The sequence below is a fragment of the Bubalus bubalis genome, chromosome 5 (assembly GCF_019923935.1).
Source record: "Bubalus bubalis isolate 160015118507 breed Murrah chromosome 5, NDDB_SH_1, whole genome shotgun sequence".
NCBI classification, from domain to species: domain Eukaryota; kingdom Metazoa; phylum Chordata; class Mammalia; order Artiodactyla; family Bovidae; genus Bubalus; species Bubalus bubalis.
In genome coordinates, this window is record NC_059161.1 from 19,162,127 (window position 1) to 19,183,760 (window position 21,634).

Here is a 21,634-nt window from a genome sequence, read left to right on the forward strand (position 1 = left end):
AAAGTAGACATACATGGAAAATATTCAACAATTCATACATGGTTTTTCAAATTTATGCTTATTTCATATATCTTTGAAAAGAAGCATATAAAAACAAAAAGTGGTTTAGTGTCTTACAAAAAATATACAACCACCCAATGGCTTATAAAAACCTCAGCAATCAAAGGAAACTGTGCTTGGTATCAAGACAACACAACGCCAAAAAATCTTTATAAACTAAGATGTCACATCATCTGCTTCTATTCTAGTTTTAAAGAAAGGCTATGTGTGTCACCTCAGCCTACAGTTTATGAAATGACAATCAGCATTATAAAACAATAACAAACTATGCTTAGCCTTCTAACCACCAGGCAAAATTCTGCATCTAAAGATCAAAAGAAGTTAAAAATTAAAAAACAAAACTAAAAACAAAGAAGCAAGCTAGGTGAATTTTTAAATAAATGGTACTTTGGCTTTAAGAAATATTGAGGGAAAGGATTCATATTTATTCCTACTCATTAATGTGCTCAGTAAATATGTAAGGTATGTGCCTATTTTAGATACTAGATATAAAACATTAAAAAAAAAAAAGGTAAACATCTCTGGTCTCAAGGAACTTCTATTGCCTCAGTTCAGTTCAGTCACTCAGTTGTGTCCAACTCTCTGCAACCCCATGGACCGCAGCACACCAGGCTTCCCTGTCCATCACCAATTCCCAAAGCTTACTCAAACTTATGTCCATTAAGTCGGTGATGCCATCCAACCATCTCATCCTCTGTCATCCCCTTCTTCTCCTGCCTTCAATCTTTACCCAGCACAGGGTCTTTTCCAATGAGTCAGTTCTTCCCATCAGGTGGCCAAAGTATTAGAGTTTCAGCTTCAGGATCAGTCCCTCCAATGAATATTCAGGACTGATTTGCTTTAGGATTGACTGGTTGGATCTCCTTTCAGTCCAAGAGAGTCTCAAGAGTCTTCTTCAACACCATAGTTCAAAAGCGTCAATTCTTATGCACTCAGCTTTTTTTATAGTCCAACTCTCACATCCATACATGACTACTAGAAAAACCATAGCTTTGACTAGACAAACCTTTGTTGGCAAAATAATGTCTCTGCTTTTTAATATGCTGTTTAGGCTGGTCATAGCTTTTCTTCCAAGGAGCGTCTTTTAATATACTATCTCAAGAAAACTAATAAATCAATGAAAAAAACACAAGATATCAAAGAACTGTATGCAAAAATAAATAAATAAAATAGGGTGATGTAAAAAAGTGACTGAGGGGCTAATAAGATTGACTATTCAGAAGGTCTCTTGAAGGACACAGCTATGAAATGATCTAGTCATTCTCAACACAGAGCAAGAGCTAAGGCCCTATTGTAAGAACAAGCTTGGGCTGATTTAGGTATAGAAAAGGCAACAGGACTGGAACCTAGTAAAGAAGGGGGAAAATGGCAGAAGGTGAGGTCTAGACAGACACAGGATCAGATTATTTAGGGCCTTGTAGGTCAGAGTAATAAATTTTTACATCATACCCTTGGATTCTAAGAGGCTGTCTCATGAAACTTACTGCCATGCTTTCTGTAAAATAGTTGTTGGGGATACAATCTAGCACACCAAAGAAAATACTTTTCATGAAGATCCGAAGGAAGAACGTCTCTCTAATCTCATGTTGAGTAAAAACTGATCTTTTTCTGAGGAACTGGTATAAATTTACCTTATGAATTAATTCTGAAATTAATCATGCTCGCCTCTACCTTCTGAACTCCAGCAAAATCAGGGTTGAACTTACAATTAGCTTCTGGAAACTGTATAAATCTTATAGCATCTTTTTATTTTTTAAATAAATTCATTTTAGAATAGGTTTATATTTACAGAAAAGTTGTACAAAAGTTACAAAAGTTGTACATTTACTGCCCCCCACTCTCCAGTTTCCCGTTATTAACATCTTACATGATGAGTATGGTACATTTGTCAGAATTAATGAGCCAATAATGATACATTATTAACTAAAGTCCATAATTTACTCAGATTTCCTTAATTTTACTTGATGTTCTTTTCTTTCCAGGATCTTTATGGTATCTATCATATATATTAAATTTACTGGAGGACTCCCCTGGTGGTTCAGGGAGATACAGGTGGTTAAGAAACTACTTGCCAATGCAGGGGGCATGGGTTCAATCCCTGGTCCAGGAAGCTTCCACATGCCGCAGGGCAATTAAGCCTGTGAACCACAACTACTGAGCCAGGACTCTAGAGACGATAAGCCCCAACCACTGAAGCCCTTGGCTCTAGAGTCTGTGCTCTACAACAAGAGAAGCCACCATAAGGAGAAGCACATTTTCCGAAACTAGAGAGTAGCCTCCCCTTGCCACTCGAGAAAGCCTACGTGCAGCAACGAAGACCAGCTCAGCCATAAATAAATAAATAAATAAATAAAAATTTACTGGAGCTTTCTCTTACAATTCTATCTTTATTTCCCCCTTATTCTAACCTTTATAACTACTGCTATCTAATGATTTTATCTAATTTTATACACCTTTCCCAATACTTCTAGGAATTATTTGGAGTAATAAAAAACTTAGTACAGATTTCTGGAAAGACAATTTCGTTTCTGCCCAATAAGTCAAATAGTTCAGTATTATTCAAACTAGATAATGCTTCTTTTAAAAATACAAAGACTCAAGGAAATGCCTGATTAAAAATGTTTGAATTCAAAGATACCATTTGGATAAAAATATAAAGTCAATATAAAAAACTATTTTTATGTTTCAATACTAGTTTAATCTCTTGAATTCTCCTTTGGTTGTCACCTATAGCATTAGTAATCCTGATTGTTCTTCCTGAGTCATGCAAACTTAACATGGTCTCAGATCGCATAAATCTAAAATGATGATGAAGCAAAACGATCTTTTAAAGTCTCTTTCAATTAGAAATGTCGATTTTTAATTCTGTGACATAGCCTGACTGTCAGATTCTCATATTTTTCCATCACAAGAATAGAAAACATTAATGCTTCTAAACAAAGATACTGTATTTTAAAAAGATGATGGCAAAATAAAGTTTGAAGCTTTACTTGAAAATAACTCAGTATAAACCAAAACAAATTTAGTGTACAAATTACATGAAGTGTGTAAGTCATAAGTATCAAAATTATCCTGAAGGAGGAAATTTCCCCGATACAGGTTTGACTATTTACCCAAGAAATGGGTGACCAAAAATTTGTGGCCAAACCAAAAAATTTGACAAAATTTGGATTATGTCAAATGGGTACCACAATTAGAAGTTCTGTTGTCGTATCCATAATAAATTGTCTTGCCTCAAAACAATCCTGATTATTAAGATACTACTGATTCACTGACGTTGGGACTTTCCGTTTGCAGCTTAATTTAATCTGTCCCAAATACCTCATTGACAGCAGGAATTATAAAAAGCACAATATAGTTTAAAGGGTTTTAGCATCTATTTCTGAAAGTTCCTCAAAACATTACTTCATTAAAGGTTGAATTTAAAGGTTCTAAGTGCGTGTCTGCCCCTCCACATAAAATAAATCCTCATTCTACTGTCACATATGTTCTACAATTCTTCCTGCAGAAAAAAGATAAAATAAACAGTAAAATTCTTAATTATGTCCTTATTTTAAAATCATTACACTGTGTAAGTTTTAACAAAGAATTTTAAGCCATCTTCTTGGTCACATATTTCCAAATGTGAATGCCTACCAAAACTAACAAATTACACGGAAGAGCAGGCAATGATATTAACACATATCAAAAGAGATTAGATATGAACTGATAAGGAATACCTGAGAATAAGTCTTTTAGCATTTTAAATATTTTCCTTCAGAATATGAGAATCTCCTAGTTACAATCACAAAACATTTGTTGTTTTTTTGTAACACATTTGTTTTAAATAAAAGTAGAGACACTTTATTTTTCATGAATCAACGTATAATGATTCATGAAATTAACTCTCAAAGGATGAATAAAGCAAAATAACCAAGAAAAATAATCTGAATGTTTATTTATTTGAATAATAAAAGCAACTTTAAGTAAACACGCTTTGATTTCTTAATACACTGAAATTAATTTTGTTTGGTTGATTTACTTTTAAATGGGAAAAAAGCCACCTTACCTGTGATATTAGAATAAAAGCACTATCTAAAAATTAGAAGAAAATGATCCACTAGCGTAAAAAATAGTGAACAAATTCTTATCAACAAAAGCTTTCATATACTGTGCCTTTTATCTAATATACTTCTATCAAATAAACCACTTCACTCTTGAAGAATCCATTTCAAGTTATTTCTCTTTCACTATAACTAGAAACCCATTCCATCTTAAAAGTACTGTGAAAATATGAATACGCCACTTATTGCACTATGACTCATCTTAAATAATAAAAATGATTCTTTAATTCTAATAACAATATTAAGTTATAACTATTTAATATATGTAAATAATCAGTACAGCTATTACTTATACTCAACTCAATGCAATAAACATTTAAAAAATAAACATCCTATTGATGCTAATAAAATAATCAAACTATCAATGAACTTAAGAAATCGATTAACCTACTGGCTAGTTATTACCTAAAAAAACTTAGCATTAACAATACTGACCTAAAATTCTTTAAGATTATTTATGGCAAGGGTTCTTGACTTTGGCTATATATTAGAATTACCTAGAGAGACAGTAAAACCATCAGTGCCTGAGTTACACTCCCCATATCCTATTTTATTTGGCCTGAGAAAAATGTTAAAAGTTGAAAGCCCTATCTTGGACTCTGTGATAAATCTGTTGATGATGCATTACTTTACAGATAACTGCTAAATAAAAATCTAGAAATATGATCTCAGTAACAAGAATAAAGGAATAACAGAAGTGATTATAATTTAAACACTGTATAAAAGAGAATAAATTAATACAGCATCACAATGCAAATGAGAGACAAAATTGAGTCCCTTTAATAACATTTTCTAACCTCAATACTATATAAGATAATGTTTCCTTAAACTACTTTCCAATACCTTCAATTCTCTATAGTGTGTCTGAAGAGAAAAATTCCTGTTAAGAAAATAAAAACTACATGACTTTAGTCTTTACCTGAGAATTGAAAGAATGAATAAGTTCAAAATATTTCCCCTATGAAGACAGCACATACATGTGCATAATCAGCCTACAATACTCCCTTTATAACAGGGTCCAATGAAGTTTGTGTCTCTGGGCAATGAGATAAAAAGCTATTAACTGTAAATATTTGTCATTTTAGCATACTTTGACAGAATTTAGTTTTTCCTCCAAAAACAGCTGACAATGTATGAGATTTACTAGCAACATGACCTAGCATGGAGGGATGAATAAAGAACATTATAATGTTCAACACACTTCAGAATATCTTTGTTACAAACCAGAAGGTAAAACTTAAAAAAAAAAAAAAAAAATTAAGGAGAAGTAGCCCAATTAGAATAAAGTTAAAAGACCCACTATTAAAGCAAGTTACACAGGGTGAGGAAATCAGCTTAACTTCCACATAATTTCATTTTTGTCACATTCTCAAAATCTTTTGAGGTGGTAGGTACTCTTCAAGACACATAAGAGATAATAACCCAATAAAGAACTAAATATTTGTCTTCAGTTAAATATTAGAGAACACATTAATTATATTAAATGTATTAAATATAATCCAAAATTTAGTGACATATTATAAAACTAATAACCCAGGTGTCAGTATCCTGGTAAAGATTTTGAGATTCTGAAGGAAGCACACTTTGAATTCAGAATGGTTAGAAAGATATACATGTCTATGTCATTAAAGACAATCAGATTTTTAATTACAGATCTATAGTTTCAATAAACAACTTCATATTCATCTCTCATGGAAATATGATACAAAATTTTAAAAGAATATCCGGCCTCAGAAGGAACACTCCCTCAAATAGTTGTTGAATTAGCTCCTAGTTATTTACTGACATAAGAACTACAATTTTAACTTACAACTCCTCAAATCTATCAATGGTTAAACCCATAAAGAGTGAACTGGTGAGCAGAAGCTGAGGTAACAGAAAAGGAAGGATCAATAAAGATAATTAGAAAGATAACCACTATGCTTAGGTCAGTCACTTTACGACTGCCAAGGTGTGCACATGCATACATATGCATGCTTATATCTATGTACACACACACACAGAGCAGATACGTCTTGTTTCACTAGTCTCAGTCTAAAGACATGACATAAATAGAAACAAAAGGCTTTGGTGCCCAGACTAGTTATGAACTAAGGATTCACTGAATGATGGATGGATGGATGAACAGATAAGAAAAACAGATATAAGAACACATTGCTGGGGGGAGGCAGCATGGCACTTAAGAACTTTAAACCAGTATCTGTGATTCACAATGCTAAGGTGATGTAAAGACATAAGAGATCCATCATAAAGTAAATGTGAGCTAAACAATAAAAATTTCACTGAAACATAAAGTAATCATAATATATATTATAAAAGCCAAAAAAGATCTGTATAGTAGGGTAAGTTATATTAGTTTTATACTATTCAGTTTAAAATATCTCTTCTTAAAAAGAAGTTGTATGTGGTTAAATGTAGGGATTAATGCATCTTACCTTCCACAGAAGGTGCCTGGTCCTGAGCTGAATACAGCATATCCTTAAAAGCCTATTAGAAAGAAAGAAAAGAAATACATGAAATCATGAATAATCTTCACAGTAAAAGCATTTTCAGCGGAATAATTACTTTTTTTTCAATATCCAGATGACTACACAGGGTCCCCCAAATTGAGAATTTAGTAAAATACTTTGATTAACTTTAATAAGCTAAAACCCAAATACTATCCTTTCATATTCAGTACTGTCCCATCTTTAAGATGAGAGCTAATATATATATACTTTAAAAATTAAGGGGAATTTGGAAAAGAATGAAAAATCATGAACATAGATTCTAGACCAAAAAAAAATCACCACTGGCGAGTCACAAATTGGCCTCCAGCATCCCTCAACCTCAGTAAAATTGACATTTGGGGCTAGATAATTCTTTATTTGTTTTTTGTATCGAGAGTGTTTTTCTTTTCCCCTTTTGTATCTAGAGATTCACTAGATACCAGCAACAACCGACCAAAAATGTCTCCAGACACTACCAAACGCCCCAGAGGACAAAAATCACCCCTCCCCAGAATCACTGGCCTACAGCATTCAAGCATATAAAAACCAAAAAAGAAGAAATAAACCTCCAAGGTAGTCTACTCCAGTTAAATCACATTCTTCCCAAATGGATTTACCATTATTTTAAGTTGGTGACCAATATATCAGTTCCATGACTAACCCCTAGCCAAGTCTGACAATACACAAAAGCCCTAAGTGAATATAACAAAGACCTAGAACTTCTTTTAAGAAAAAGGTATATATAATCACTTTTTTAAAAAATAATTTCAGATGTCCCAGGAACTACTAATTTCCAGTCTAAAAAAGAAATTAGCTCAGAAGATTTTATCAAACATCAGAAAGTATTTCAGGTCACAGACTGGAATTATATATTAAAAGTCCTATACAACTTTACAGTGGTAGTTATGCTATAGTTCTTCCATGGAATATTTTAAGAGTGTAAATGCGTACATTGCTTAGAGTAGAATAAATTTCCAGAAGTAGAAAATTACAAGAGGAAAGAAACAAAAAAAATCCAGCCAGAGAAACTTCAGAGAATAAAACTACCCTCAGTTCTGTTCAGTTGCTCAGTCGTGTCCAACTCTGTGACCCCATGGCCTGCAGCACACCAGGCTTCCCTGCCATCACCAACTCCCAGAGCTTGCTCAAACTCATGTACTACCATGGAACCAGATAATATCAGAGACTCAAACACCTGACTGAAGTTTTTCTACTTCTTAAGTATGATAGGCTTATGTACATAAATCAGATGATGTTATCAGTAAGTAAATAAACCACCAATGACTAGCAGAAAAGCTTGTATGCAGTAGGAACTCAATACATAGCTCTTGAATTCAAAAGGGTTTCTTATTAGCACACTGAAAAAGCAAAGTAAGTAAAATCTCTGATATGTAATGCAAATGAATTAAATTTGCAAAAGGAAAATTTACCAAATTAAGGTTTAAAAAGATTAAATTTTATAAAGAGAAAGATTAAGATAGTCTTCATTTTGATTATAAACTAAATCAGTTTCATTTAAATCAAGACAACTCTCAGTAAAATCAAGGATAATTCTTTTTGCTTCTTACTACTTCAGTTTTCTTCTGAATAAGAGACCTTCTATGTTTTTGACAGTAATAGACTTTAGAGGACTCTATAAATAGGACACCATCCCCTGACTGTGACTAGAGAATAGCCCCCAGTTGGGAAACCACCTGGGGAAAATCCTACAGAGTATTGTCTACATTAGTTCCCATGACTGTCTATTACATGACTCAGCTGAGGAGAACTGCATCCAAATACACAAAACAACAAAATTGAGTTTCCTCATTCATGCTGTTTTAGTTTAAGGAAATCCAATACATTATATAAAATTCTGAATCTGTATAATAACTAAAATCAATATGTATTCATTTGCATCACTAAAGGTTTCTCTGATCACTGAGAAGGGCACGGATGTGATTCCTGGTCGGGAACTAAGATCCCACAAGCTGTGTGGTACAGCCAAAAGAAAAAGATCCAAAGCAATCCTTACACAGCATCTCTACTGTAATCTCTGAGTATGAAGTTATTTTTGTTATGTTGTTCAGCCATTCAGTCGTGTCTGACTCTACGACCCCAAGGACTGCAGCACACCAGGCTTTCCCTGTCCTTCACCATCTCCCAGAGCTTGCTCAAATTCATGTCCATTGAGTCATTGATGCCATCCAACCATCTCATCCTCTGCCGTCCCCTTCTCCCCTTGCCTTCAATCTTTCTCAGCATCAAGGTCTTTTCCAGTGAGTCGGATCTTTGCATCAGGTGGCTAAAGTATTGGCGCTTCAGCATCAGTCTTTCTTTCTAATTAATATCCAGGATTGATTTCCTTTAGGATTGACTGGTTGGATCTCCTTGCAGTCCAAGGGACTCTCAAGAGTCTTCTCCAACACCATGGCTCAAAAGCATCAATTCTGCAGTGTTCAGCCTTCTCTTTACATTATAATGTTATTGAAATATATACAAACTAGGATAAAACTCTTAGTGTTTATAACAATACATATGACAGTAAAATCTTACAAATTAAATCCAAACACAATCACAAAACCAGTATTATTAAATCAACATTAACATGACAGGAAACAAGATGTTTGCTGAATTAAAATCTGAATTGGTAACATGAATACAATGCCATTTTGCCTATTCTGAGTTTGGAATGCCCAGATGACTATGTCAGATGGGATCTACTATGAGGCAGTACAGTCAGCTATCTATCAGGAGGCAGTACAGTCAGTGGCTAGAGGCTATGGAGTCAGGTAATATGTATGCAAACCAACTCTACCACTTATTAGCTATGTAACCATAAAAAATTAACTTCTCTATACTTCAGTACCCTCATCTGTAAAATAGGACTAGTAATTACACATACCTCACAGGTCTACTGTACAAATTAAAAACTTAAAACACAAATCCTTAATTATGATTATTATTGAATAATATCATATATATTATTATACACAAGGAGTATTTTGATAAGTGCCTGGAACACAGAAGATGCTCAAAGAATGTTAGCTAACAGAATGTGAACTACCACAAAACTTATGTTATACAGTGGGCTATTGCATCATTTGGCCATCCACCTGCTAGACATGACTACATCATTTACGCATTAGAAATGCCTCAGTTCTTAATTGACTCTTCACAAAGCAGTATAACACTACTTGGAGCCAACACGACCAAACAAGCATAAACAGAGACACTGCAATCTCCTGGCATCTAGGTTATAAGATGGTCAAGTAGATGATTTAGAATATCCTCCTATTATATTTTCTGAAGATTGCTGACATGAGTACACAGAGTTTTTAATTCTTATAAGAAACCTACAGATTCCTAAGAGAACATATGCAGTCTCAATCTCTATACACTGTATTTTTTCCTGCACATATTTTACTTTTATTTTGTTTTACTGGAGTATAATTGTTTTACAATGTTGTGTTAGTTTCTGCTGTACAATGAAGTGAATCAGCTATATGTACACTTATATCCCCTCCCTCAAGGACCTCCCTCCCACCCCACCGTCCTATCCCACCCATTTACATCATCACAGAACACCAAGCTGAGCTTCCTGTCCCATACAGCAGGTTCTCACTACTACCCATCTTACACACAGTAGTATATATGAGAACAGACATATGGACACAGGGTGGGGGGCATGGGAGAAGGGGAGGGTGGGACAAATTGGGAGATTAGGATTGACCTATGTACACTTTAAACAACAAGGACTCCTAATTTTATTGCTTAAACTTTCCACAATATATCTATTGTACAAAATAGGGTATAATTCAATAATACTGCCAATACAAGCTTCTTATGTTGTTAATTTTTAATAACCCACAGTAGATCATCACTGGACTTCCCTGGTGGCTTAGTGGTAAAGAATCTACTTGCCAATGCAGGAGACATGGGTTCGATCCCTGAGTTGGGAATATGCCCTGGAGAAGGAAATGGCAACCCACTCCAGTATTCTTATCTGGGAAATCCCACGGAAAGAGAAGCCTGGTGGGCTACAGTCCATGGGGTCGCAAAAGAGTTGGACATGACTTAGCAACTAAACAACAAAGATTCTCTCTGATCTCCTTTCCAAACCCATGGGTTTCACAGACCATTTCATAGAACAAGGATCAGAAGCAAAAAGATTCCTTGTTGTTGTTCTTCAGTCTCCAGTCGTGTCCAACTCTTTGCAACACCATGGACTGCAGCACGCCAGGTTTCCCTGTCCATCATCATCTCCTGGAGTTTGCCCAAGTTCAGGGCCATTGAGTCGGTGATGCCATCCAACCATCTCATCATCTATCGTCCCCTTCTCCTCCTGCCCCCAATCCTTCCCAGCATAGGGTCTTTTCTAATGAGCTGGCTCTTCGCATCAGGTGGCCAAAGTATTGGAGCATCAGCTTCAGCATCAGTCCTTTCAATGAGTATTCAGGGTAGAAAGATTCCTACTGTGTCAACTTGCTATTAGCCTCGCACATGACATACCATAAATATTATCATCTTCATTAACAAAATATCTAATTTATATTTTTCACATATGCTTCAACATCCAAAGCAAGCACACTGCAATCCAATTACTGGATTAATGAACAATAAAATAAACACAGGCATTTGAAGAGAAAGGGCAAGGAATATTTGTTATAAACCTTTAAAGGAAGCATTATCCCTGTTAACAGAGCTTAATAATTCAATAAAATTTACATAAGATTTTTTCAAATGGCACTGACTATAATTTTGATATATACTTAAAAATATGTACACTATGCCTGATCTACACTCCCCAGAAACACTCTCCAATTATCTCTTATCTTCTTTGTGTATTCCCTTTCTTTTTATCACTTATTTATGGCCGCAGGGGCTCTTCATTGCAGCATGTGGGCTTAGTTGCCCTGTGGCATATGAGATTTTAGTTCCCCGACCAGGGATTGAACCCACGTCCCCTGCATTGGAAGGTGGATTCTTAACTACTCAACTACCAGGAAATCCCCCATCAGTTCAGTTCAGTTCAGTCACTCAGTTGTGTCTGACTCTTTGCGACCCCATGAATCGCAGCACACCAGGCCTCCCTGTCCATCACCAACTCCCGGAGTTCACTGAGACACGTCCATCGAGTCAGCAATGCCATCCAGCCATCTCATCCTCTGTCGTCCCCTTCTCCTCCTGCCCCCAATCCCTCCCAGCATCAGAGTCTTTTCCAATGAGTCAACTCTTCGCATGAGGTGGCCAAAGTACTGGAGTTTCAGCTTTAGCATCATTCCTTCCAAAGAAATCCCAGGGCTGATCTCCTTCAGAATGGACTGGTTGGATCTCCTTGCAGTCCAAGGGACGCTCAAGAGTCTTCTCCAACACCACAGCTCGAAAGCATCAATTCTTCGGCATTCAGCCTTCTTCACAGTCCAACTCTCACATCCATACATGACCACAGGAAAAACCATAGCTTTGACTAGACAAACCTTTGTTGGCAAAGTAATGTCTCTGCTTTTGAATATGCTATCTAGGTTGGTCATAACTTTCCTTTCAAGGAGTAAGTGTCTTTTAATTTCATGGCTGCACTCACCATCTGCAGTGATTTTGGAGCCCCAAAAAATAAAGTCTGACACGGTTTCCACTGTTTCCCCATCTATTTCCCATGAAGTGATGGGACCAGATGCCATGATCTTTGTTTTCTGAATGTTGAGCTTTAAGCCAACTTTTTCACTCTCTGCTTTCACTTTCATCAAGAGGCTTTTTAGTTCCTCTTCACTTTCTGCCATAAGGGTGGTGTCATCTGCATATCTGAGGTTATTGATATTTTTCCTGGCAATCTTGATTCCAGCTTGTGCTTCTTCCAGCCCAGCGTTTCTCATGATGTACTCTGCATAGAAGTTAAATAAGCAGGGTGACAATATACAGCCTTGACGTACTCCTTTTCCTATTTGGAACCAGTCTGTTGTTCCATGTCCACTTCTAAGTGTTGCTTCCTGACCTGCATACAGGTTTCTCAAGAGGCAAGTCAGGTGGTCTGGTATTCCCATCTCTTTCAGAATTTTCCACAGTTTATTGTGATCCACACAGTCAAAGGCTTTGGCATAGTCAATAAAGCAGAAATAGATGTTTTTCTGGAACTCTCTTGCTTTTTCCATGATCCAGCTGGGAGGACCAACCCCATGTCCAAGGAGCCGTGGCTGCGCGGGCGCAGGAGGGTCTAGAGGAGCTATCCCACGTTGAAGGTCAGGAAGGGCGGCAGTGAGAGGATACCCCTCGTCCAAGGTAAGGAGCAGCGGCTGCGCTTTGCTGGAGCAGCCGTGAAGAGATACCCCATGCCCAAGGTAAGAGAAACTCAAGTAAGATGGTAGGTGTTGCAAGAGGGCATCAGAGGGCAGACACACTGAAACCATACTCACAGAAAACTAGTCAATCTAATCACACTAGGACCACAGCCTTGTCTAACTCAATGAAACTAAGCCATGCCCGTGGGGCAACCCAAGATGGGCAGGTCATGGTGGAAAGATCTGACAGAATGAAATTCCCTATATTCCCCTTTTAATCTCTTCACCAGAAATACTGAGTAGTCTGTGAATAATGTGCAAGTCAGTTACATTTGACCTGGTTTGTCTCACTATCCAGAAATCAGTCATATTTTCCTGATACTAAAGTGCTAGGAACAGTTCTATAAATCAAATTATAAACCTCAGAAGAGGGCACTGGGCATTCTCAAGAGTCCTGTACAAAGAATGACTATCTAATTTACCTTTATTTCTATCCCCAAATACAAATAAACTAACTGAGCTCTGTTTTTGATGATAGAAATAATCTGTCAAGTTAGAAAAAAATAGAAATCTTTATAATCTAATCTAATAAAATTTAAAATTAATGTATTCTCATATATGCTTAACAATCCTATAGTATATTAGACACCTATAGTATAGTAAAAGCATTACGCATGGCTCAATTTTCATGGAATTTAAATGTATCCCATCAGCAAGCTGGAGAAGAAAATGGCAACCATTCCAGTATTCTTGCCTGGAAAATCCCATCTATGGGGTTGCAAAGAAACATGACTTAACTGAGCACCATCAGTAAAAGGCAATTCAATATACAAAAGTTGTCACAACATTAAAGTATTAATGAATTTGTTAAATGTATAAAATATATGTAATTTATAATAGGAAGAACCAACTTGGAGTATGTCTTGTTATATCTGTATTTATACATTTCCTCCCTAACATACTGTGATATCCACTGACATGGTTTTTACCATTTCTATGTAGGTATCTCCCTAATCTAAATCCTCAGCCACATGTCTGCTAACACATATACAAAATGTTTAAAATTCATTTTCTTCCCAAAGCCTACACTTTTCATGTCTTTATTTCTGTTAATGTCACTGCCAGTAACCACATCACACAGATTAACAATCTTAATTATTGTCTCACTCCTTCAGTAAATACTTGTGTATCTGCTACGTGCCAGGCCTGTTTTAGGCACCTGGGATATACTATGAGGAAAAAAAAAATCCTTGTCCTAGGGGGTTAACATTTTTTTATGCTCCTCCCTTGATCTGATTCAGTCAATGCCACCACCCCAACCTCTTTTACTTCATTCTCTCCCATCCTCTCACCTAAACTATTTCAATGGACTCCTACTGCTCATTCTTTAATCCATGTTTCAAGAAAAAGACATGTTACCCATTATTTGGAGTGAAATGTTATTTTCTAAAATTTACCTCTAATTTTGGCCTCTCAATTTTCTGATACTCTCCTTTTTATTTCCAACACTTTTCTAAATCATTAGATTTTTATGTCAGATGCAATAACTAGCCTCTGAAATAGCCTCCAATGATTCCTAACTCCTGGTAGTAACACTCTCGTGCAATCCCCTTCCATACTAAATAGGACTGATCTGTATAGCCAATGGGGCTTCTCCATTGGCTCAGCGGTAAAGAATCTGCCTGCAACACAGGAGCCATGGGAGCTGCAGATTTGATCCCTGGGTCAGGAAAATGCCCTGGAAAAGGGAATGGCTACCAGTATTCTTGCCTGGAAAATCCCCATGGACAGAGGAGCCTGGTGGGCTACAGTCCATGGGGTTGCAGAGTTGGACACGACTGACACGACTGAGCATGCATGCATGAGCGTACAGCCAATAGAACACTGCATACATGACAGAATACTCCTTCCAAGGTTAGGCCATAAAAGGCACTGCGGCATTCATCTTGCTCTTTCTTCGATTCCCCACTCTAGAAAAAGCCAGTCATGAAGAAACTGAAGCACCCCTATGGAGAGATCCAAGAGGTAAGGAACTGAGGCCTCCTAAAAAAAAGTCAGCACAAATTTGTGAACCATTTGAGTGAGCTATTCTAGAATCGGATCCAGTCCCCGGCAAGCCTTGAGATGACTGCAGCCCTGACTGACATCTTGACCACAACCTCACAAAATATCCTGAGCCAGAATCACCCAGTTAAGCTGCTTCCAAACTCTTTACACACAGAAAGATAATAAATGTTTCTTATTGTTTCAGTAGTTATAGGTAGTTTGTTACAGAGTAACAGATATTTAATACATGAGGCTATATTTGAAAAATATTTTTATATCACAGAATGTAATGTTATTAGATCATAACCAACATCTTTGGCTTGTCTTGATCAAAGTACCTAAAATTTATATTTACATAAAGATACAAAAACTATGGAAAGGAAGACTATGACAATTTCAAGAAGTGATTTATTTAGCAATAACAAGCAAAACTGCATTCCCGTAAGTCACAGCCACCAATACGGTAATTTAACTTACACTGAATGCCCTTGAGAAATCAGATAGCTGCATTTCTGGGCTGGGACAGAATAAATCTGACAGATTACATCAGCATCTTCCTTACCTAAGGATCCTGTTCTGACAGTAACATGCAGCTGATAACAAATGTTCTTTTATAACTAATTAAACCTATATGGTTCATTCTTACATTCACAGTGGTAACAGTTGTAAATTCTCTAAGGGCAGAGAGTAATCTCACTTCAGTTCTTACGGGGCATAGCATCTATCACAGTAAAAGTCAAAATATGTTTGTAAACTGCACAGACTTTGTAACATAAAGCCTAAATATCCAAAATCAGCACATCAGTTAATTTTTAAAGTGTTAACTATGTTATTTTTATTTAATTATTTTATAGCATTTCTAGTTTCATGAAACACCAAAATGCAAAGTCATTTCTTTTGTCCAAATTTTCATTATTTTTGTTAATTGCCACACAAAATTCAAACCTCTTTCATTTACTAGCCACAAGAAAAGTTCCTAGTGTGTTTGAATTCCAGTCCTCTTTAATATATAAGGTTTACACAGGTTGATAAAACATTGAATTTTGTCCAAATATAATAGTATGGCAACATAAAATTCCCACTCTGTTCTTACGAACAGTTTGCTAGTTTATCTGAAAGAAAACAAAAAAGGAACCCAAAGGTTCTGCAATACACCTATACACTTCATAAAAATGGTTTCTAATCCATGAGTCCAAGACCAGTTCACAGCTCCAATTTCAATACTACCAGCTATCATCATTTAGTTTCCAAGGAATTTCATGACATTGAAAGAGGGTATTGGTATACTAAAAGACTGAGTACCAACACCCTAAAATAAATATCTACTGAATAAATGAATAAAAGAAGGCGATGGCACCCCACTCCAATACTCTTGCCTGGAAGATCCCATGGAAGGAGGAGCCTGGTAGGCTGCAGTCCATGGGGTCGCTGGGAGTCGGACACGACTGAACGACTTCACTTTCACGCATTGGAGAAGGAAATGGCAACCCACTCCAGCGTTCTTGGCTGGAGAATCCCAGGGACAGGGGAGCCTGGTGGGCTGCTGTTTCTGGGGTCGCACAGAATTGAACACGACTGAAGCGACTTAGCAGCAGCAGCAGAAGCATGGCTTATTTTTAATGATAGAAATTAACAGCTATACATTATTGAAAAGTATCTTCTACAGATCAGGCCCTTGCTGGCAATTTCATATACTGTTGCTATTTAGTCACTAAGTCATGTCTGACTCTTTGCGATCCCATGGACTGTAGCCTACCAGGCTCTTCTGTCTATGGGATCACCTGCCAAGGATACCTCAGTGGGCTGCCATTTTCTTCTCCAGGGGATCCTCCCAACCCAAGGATCAAACCCACATCTCCTGCTTGGCAGGCAGATTCTTTACCACTATGCCACCTGGGAAGCCCTTTCATGTATTATTATATCTAATTCTCATAATAATCTTGAAAGGAAATATTATCCTCATTTTGCACCAAGAAAACTGAGGTTCAGAGAAATAAAATAACTGTTTTAAAGGCCACAGCCAATAAATGAGGGAAATGCAATTAAAGCAAAAAATTTAGATAAAATTAAAGCTATCTTCTCTACTGCCTTCAAGATGAATGGACTCCACACATCTTTCAAAGAATTTTTTACTTTATCCTACTCATTCCTAAAGGTTCCATCCCATTTTCATCATTCTTGTTAACAGATAAATTTCTCAAACAAAAAGTAGAGATATGTTGTCTAAATTACTTTTAAACTCTTCAAACTTGGAATAAAGTTAGCAGAAGAAAATCTGTGTTCAGAATTTTGTCATATCCAAAGGCCTACCTTAATCCTTATTCTGATTAACCTGTCTACAAAGCATGTCACTGCTGATAGTCCATTTACCCTTCACACCCTTAACTCCTATGACAACTTATTTTCCAAGACTTCCTCTGTCTCTCTTTTTCTGTGTTACATACTTTCCACTAGTGACTTAATTCTTTAACTACTATCTCAATTATAATGACTTATCTTTTGATATAATTTTTCAAATTCCAGCTAGTAGTTATCTCTACATATAGATATTTCACAAATGAAATCAGCATGAATTTACCACCTCCTAAAGTAGCTAGTCTCTACCACTTTCCTTGCGTTTAAACCACTGTATTAAATTCTTACCACTTTCCTTACGTTTAAACCATTGTATTAAATTCTTCCCTCCTTCAACCTCTATATCTGGCTAGCCATCCAACCTGTTATTTAAAGCATAAATATTAAACCACCTACATAAATCACTGTGCTAAGCAAAAGAAAAGTGATACATTTAAAAATGTCTACTAATACAATTTTGTAAAGTTTAAAAATAAAATAAAATTAAAAAAAAATAAAATAAAAATGTCTAATAGGAACTTCCCTAGCAGTCCAGTGGTTAAGACTCTGTATTCCCAATGCAGCTGACACAGGTTTGATCCCTGAATGGGGAACTAAGGTCCTGCATGCCGCATGGCATGGCCAAAACAAAAGTTTAATAGTATTATTTTATCTTTACCAATAATATTTTTATTTAATTTCAAATACTAATGAGAAAAAAAGATCTAACTATTAAAATATTGTGTATGTTTGCAATTAAGCAACTTGGAAGGGGGATGATACTTTAGTAGGATATTCTGTGTTTAACAAGGCAAGTTCACAATATATGCACTTAATTATTATTGTTGATTATTGATATCATGTTGTTTAAATTTTTTAAACATAAAGTTGGTTAAACAATGGTCTCATAAATTTTCCTAACATAAAACCTATCATATTACATAACACTGTCTCTAAAATAGAAGAAAGGTCAAGAAGGAATGCCCAAATTCTGCACTTGATAGTAATTTCCTTCCCTAAAACACTTTTTTCTCTAATACATTACACTTACAAACCAATTCGGAAATTTTAATAAGGCTTACAACAAAAATGCAAAAGAAAAAGGGAAAAGTGACCAATTTTCTTCCCAGTTTTTCACCTCTACCAAAAACCAAAAAATCTTTCAAAAATGTATAATCTTTTTTTCTTTCATCAATAACCATCAGCAAGTGTAACAAAGTTTATGTTCTATGAAATACTCAGTTCAGTTCAATTCAGTCACTCAGTCATGTCCAACTCTGCAACCCCATGAACTGCAGCACGCCAGGCCTCCCTGTCCATCACCAACTCCTGGAGTCCACCCAAACTCATGTCCATTGAGTCGATGATGCCATCCAACCATCTCATCCTCTGTCGTCCCCTTCTCCTCCTGCCTTCAATCTTTCCCAGCATCAGGGTCTTTTCAAATGAGTCAGCTCTTGGCAGCAGGTAACCAAAATACTGGGAGTTTCAGCTTCAGCATCAGTCCTTCCAATGAATGTTCAGGACTTATTTCCTTTAGGATGGACTGGTTGGATCTCCTTGCAGTCTAAGGGACTCTCAAGAGTCTTCTCCAACGCCACCATTCAAAGGTATCAATTCTTCGGTGCTCAGCTTCCTTTATAGTCCAACATCCATACCAAGACTACTGGAAAAACCATAGCCTTGACTAGACGGACCTTTGTTGGCAAAGTCAAGTCTCTGCTTTTTAATATGCTGTCTAGGTTGGTCATAACTTTCCTTCCAAGGAGTAAGCATCTTTTCATTTCATGGCTGCAATCACCATCTGCAGTGATTTTGGAGCCCAGAAAAATAAAGTCAGCCACTGTTTCCCCATCTATTTGCCATGAAGTGATGGGACCAGATGCCATGATCTTAGTTTTCTGAATGTTGAGCTTTAAGCCAATTTTTTCACTGTCTTCTTTCACTTTCATCAAGAGGCTCTTTAGTTCTTCTTCACTTTCTGCCGTAAGGGTGGTATCATCTGCATATCTGAAGTTATTGATATTTCTCCTGGCGAGAATCTTGATTCTAGCCTGTGCTTCATCCAGTCCAGTGTTTCTCATGATGTACTCTGCATATAAGTTAAATAAGCAGGGTGACAATATACAGCCTTGACATACTCCTTTTCCTATTTGGAACCAGTCTGTTGTTCCATGTCCAGTTCTAACTGTTGCTTCCTGACCTGCATAGAGGTTTCTCAAGAGGCAGGTCAGGTGGTCTGATACTCCCATAGCCTTTTTTAAAAAGGTAAAATTCTTTCCACTTCCATTTGTTCAATAATTGAATAAACAGTCTAAGTTGTCCTTTCCTAGTTACAGTTTCACTGACCTTCCCCTAATTGTGTCAACAGTAAACGAATCAAGATGCTGCTCAACTGTTAGACTCAAACCACAAAGGATAGATATGTAATAATGGCTAATACTTACTGTGTGTAGTAACTATTAAACCTCCTGTCCTGTTTTCCAATTATTGATTCATTTCATTTCACATGATCCTCCAAAAGTAAAACATATTATTATTTCCAGTTTAAGGATAAGAGAATTGTGGCACAGAAAGGCTACATGACTTGCCCAACAGGGTTATTACAATTACAATTAAATTACAATTACAGTAACAGGGTTATCACAATTTCAATTTCAGTGGTCTCTAAATCAATTCACTTTCTAATTTCTGAATCTATCAAGAACTGAATTTTTGAAAGTCCATGATACTAAGCAAACAAATCCTAGAAAAAAAAAATCTTGCAATCCTCTTTAGCAAATAACTAATGGCAGCATAATCTGAAATACCAATATTTCAAAAAGCTTATTCTACTCAAAAAGAAAGATTTAATCAAAAGATGTGTGAACTACGTGATTAGAGGTGGTGATTCACCTGCTTATCAATACTTTTGTTACCTGCTATTATACAAATATTGAAAAACAGGAGAAAGACTATCATCTCAATTTTGTCATCAATGATCACATTTCACTGAATAAACAAAACTAAAAGAATAAGACCAACTTCTCCTAATTGATACCAAAGTAACTCATTTCCAGAGCTCTAGTCACGCTCTATAGGAGATAAACATGAGCTTTTCCTGTTTTCTCCACTGACTGCCTTCAATGATGCTCTCCTAAATCTCTCTTTCTTATCCCTTAATGACATCTCAGGCAGATCCCATAGTGTTTCAGTTACATTCTATTTTGTTGTTGTTTTTAAGTTTCTAAATATGCCAGACACTACCAGATGCTGGATGCTAACATGTATGTACGACTCTGCCTGACACACAGCCAGCTTTCAGTAAATACTATATATTATTACTATCATTATTTCATAAAATCTAAGATCCCTTTAGTAGTAATATACACCATTCCTTTATGTGCTTCTAAGAATGAAAAAAAGTCTGCCAATTAATCTATGATAATTAATTACAAGATATATCTTGATTTTAGATGTTAAAGTGTGGGAAAACTGATTAAATGAGGTAGTAAATTCAAGCTCTCACTATTTTTGGCTATACTATTTGGTTTTCCTGTCTTTGGTCTTGGTCTCCCCACTGCATCTCCAGGATCTAAACTACATTTTCACTTTGCATTGACCCCTATCCCCAAGTCTCTTTAAAATCCTTAGTGGTTCACAACCAGGAAACATTTAAAGTCCTCAACATGGTATTCAAAGCTCAGTACGAATCACACTATCAGCCCTCCAACATACCTACTAAACCAGATTTCACTAATATGCTTGCGTACTTCCACCTATCTGTGCCTTCGTTCAGTATTACTCTATCTGCCTAGAATGCCCTCAGTGTCCTGTCCCCTCTTCACCATGGCAACAAACCCTACTGAACCTCTAGTACTTCTGTGAAAGCTTTCAAGATAAATACCTTTGATTCTCCAAAGCAAATCAATCGGCCATTCCTCTGTAACATAATCACAATATACTACGATTAGAAGACCAACCAAGTTACAAGCTCCTTTAGGACAGGCATGTACCTATTTTTACACCACCAGCCCCTTGCGAGATCCTGACCACGTAGCCTCATGTTAAGAATCCAGGCTGTAAAATAAGACAAACCTGTGTTTGAACTCTGGTTTTACCATTCACCAGCTATGTGACCTTGAGCAATCTACTCAATCTAAGATTCAGTGACTTCTTAAAACAGGATAACAAAACCTACCTTAGAGGGTGCGGATAAACATAAAACACCTGACACAACAGACACTCAGTGAACATCAGCTGTTGTTATTATCATCGTTGTCACTTTATTATTTTTTCAAAAGAGGAAGGGGACATCATGAATAGTTAGTAGATTAATATTATATATTCTAATCTTCTCCAGTCAGAT

General features: G+C 36.3%; 1 protein-coding gene across 1 annotated transcript in view; it reads right to left on the reverse strand.

Moving 5' to 3' along the window:
- The window catches only part of XPR1 (xenotropic and polytropic retrovirus receptor 1), a 202,593-nt gene that overhangs the window by 168,725 nt on the left and 12,234 nt on the right, over nt 1-21,634 (reverse strand). Inside the window, exon 2 of the mRNA XM_006048596.4 lies at nt 6,599-6,650. Coding sequence (XP_006048658.1) covers nt 6,599-6,650 — 52 coding nt within the window. The remainder of the gene's footprint in view (nt 1-6,598; nt 6,651-21,634) is intronic.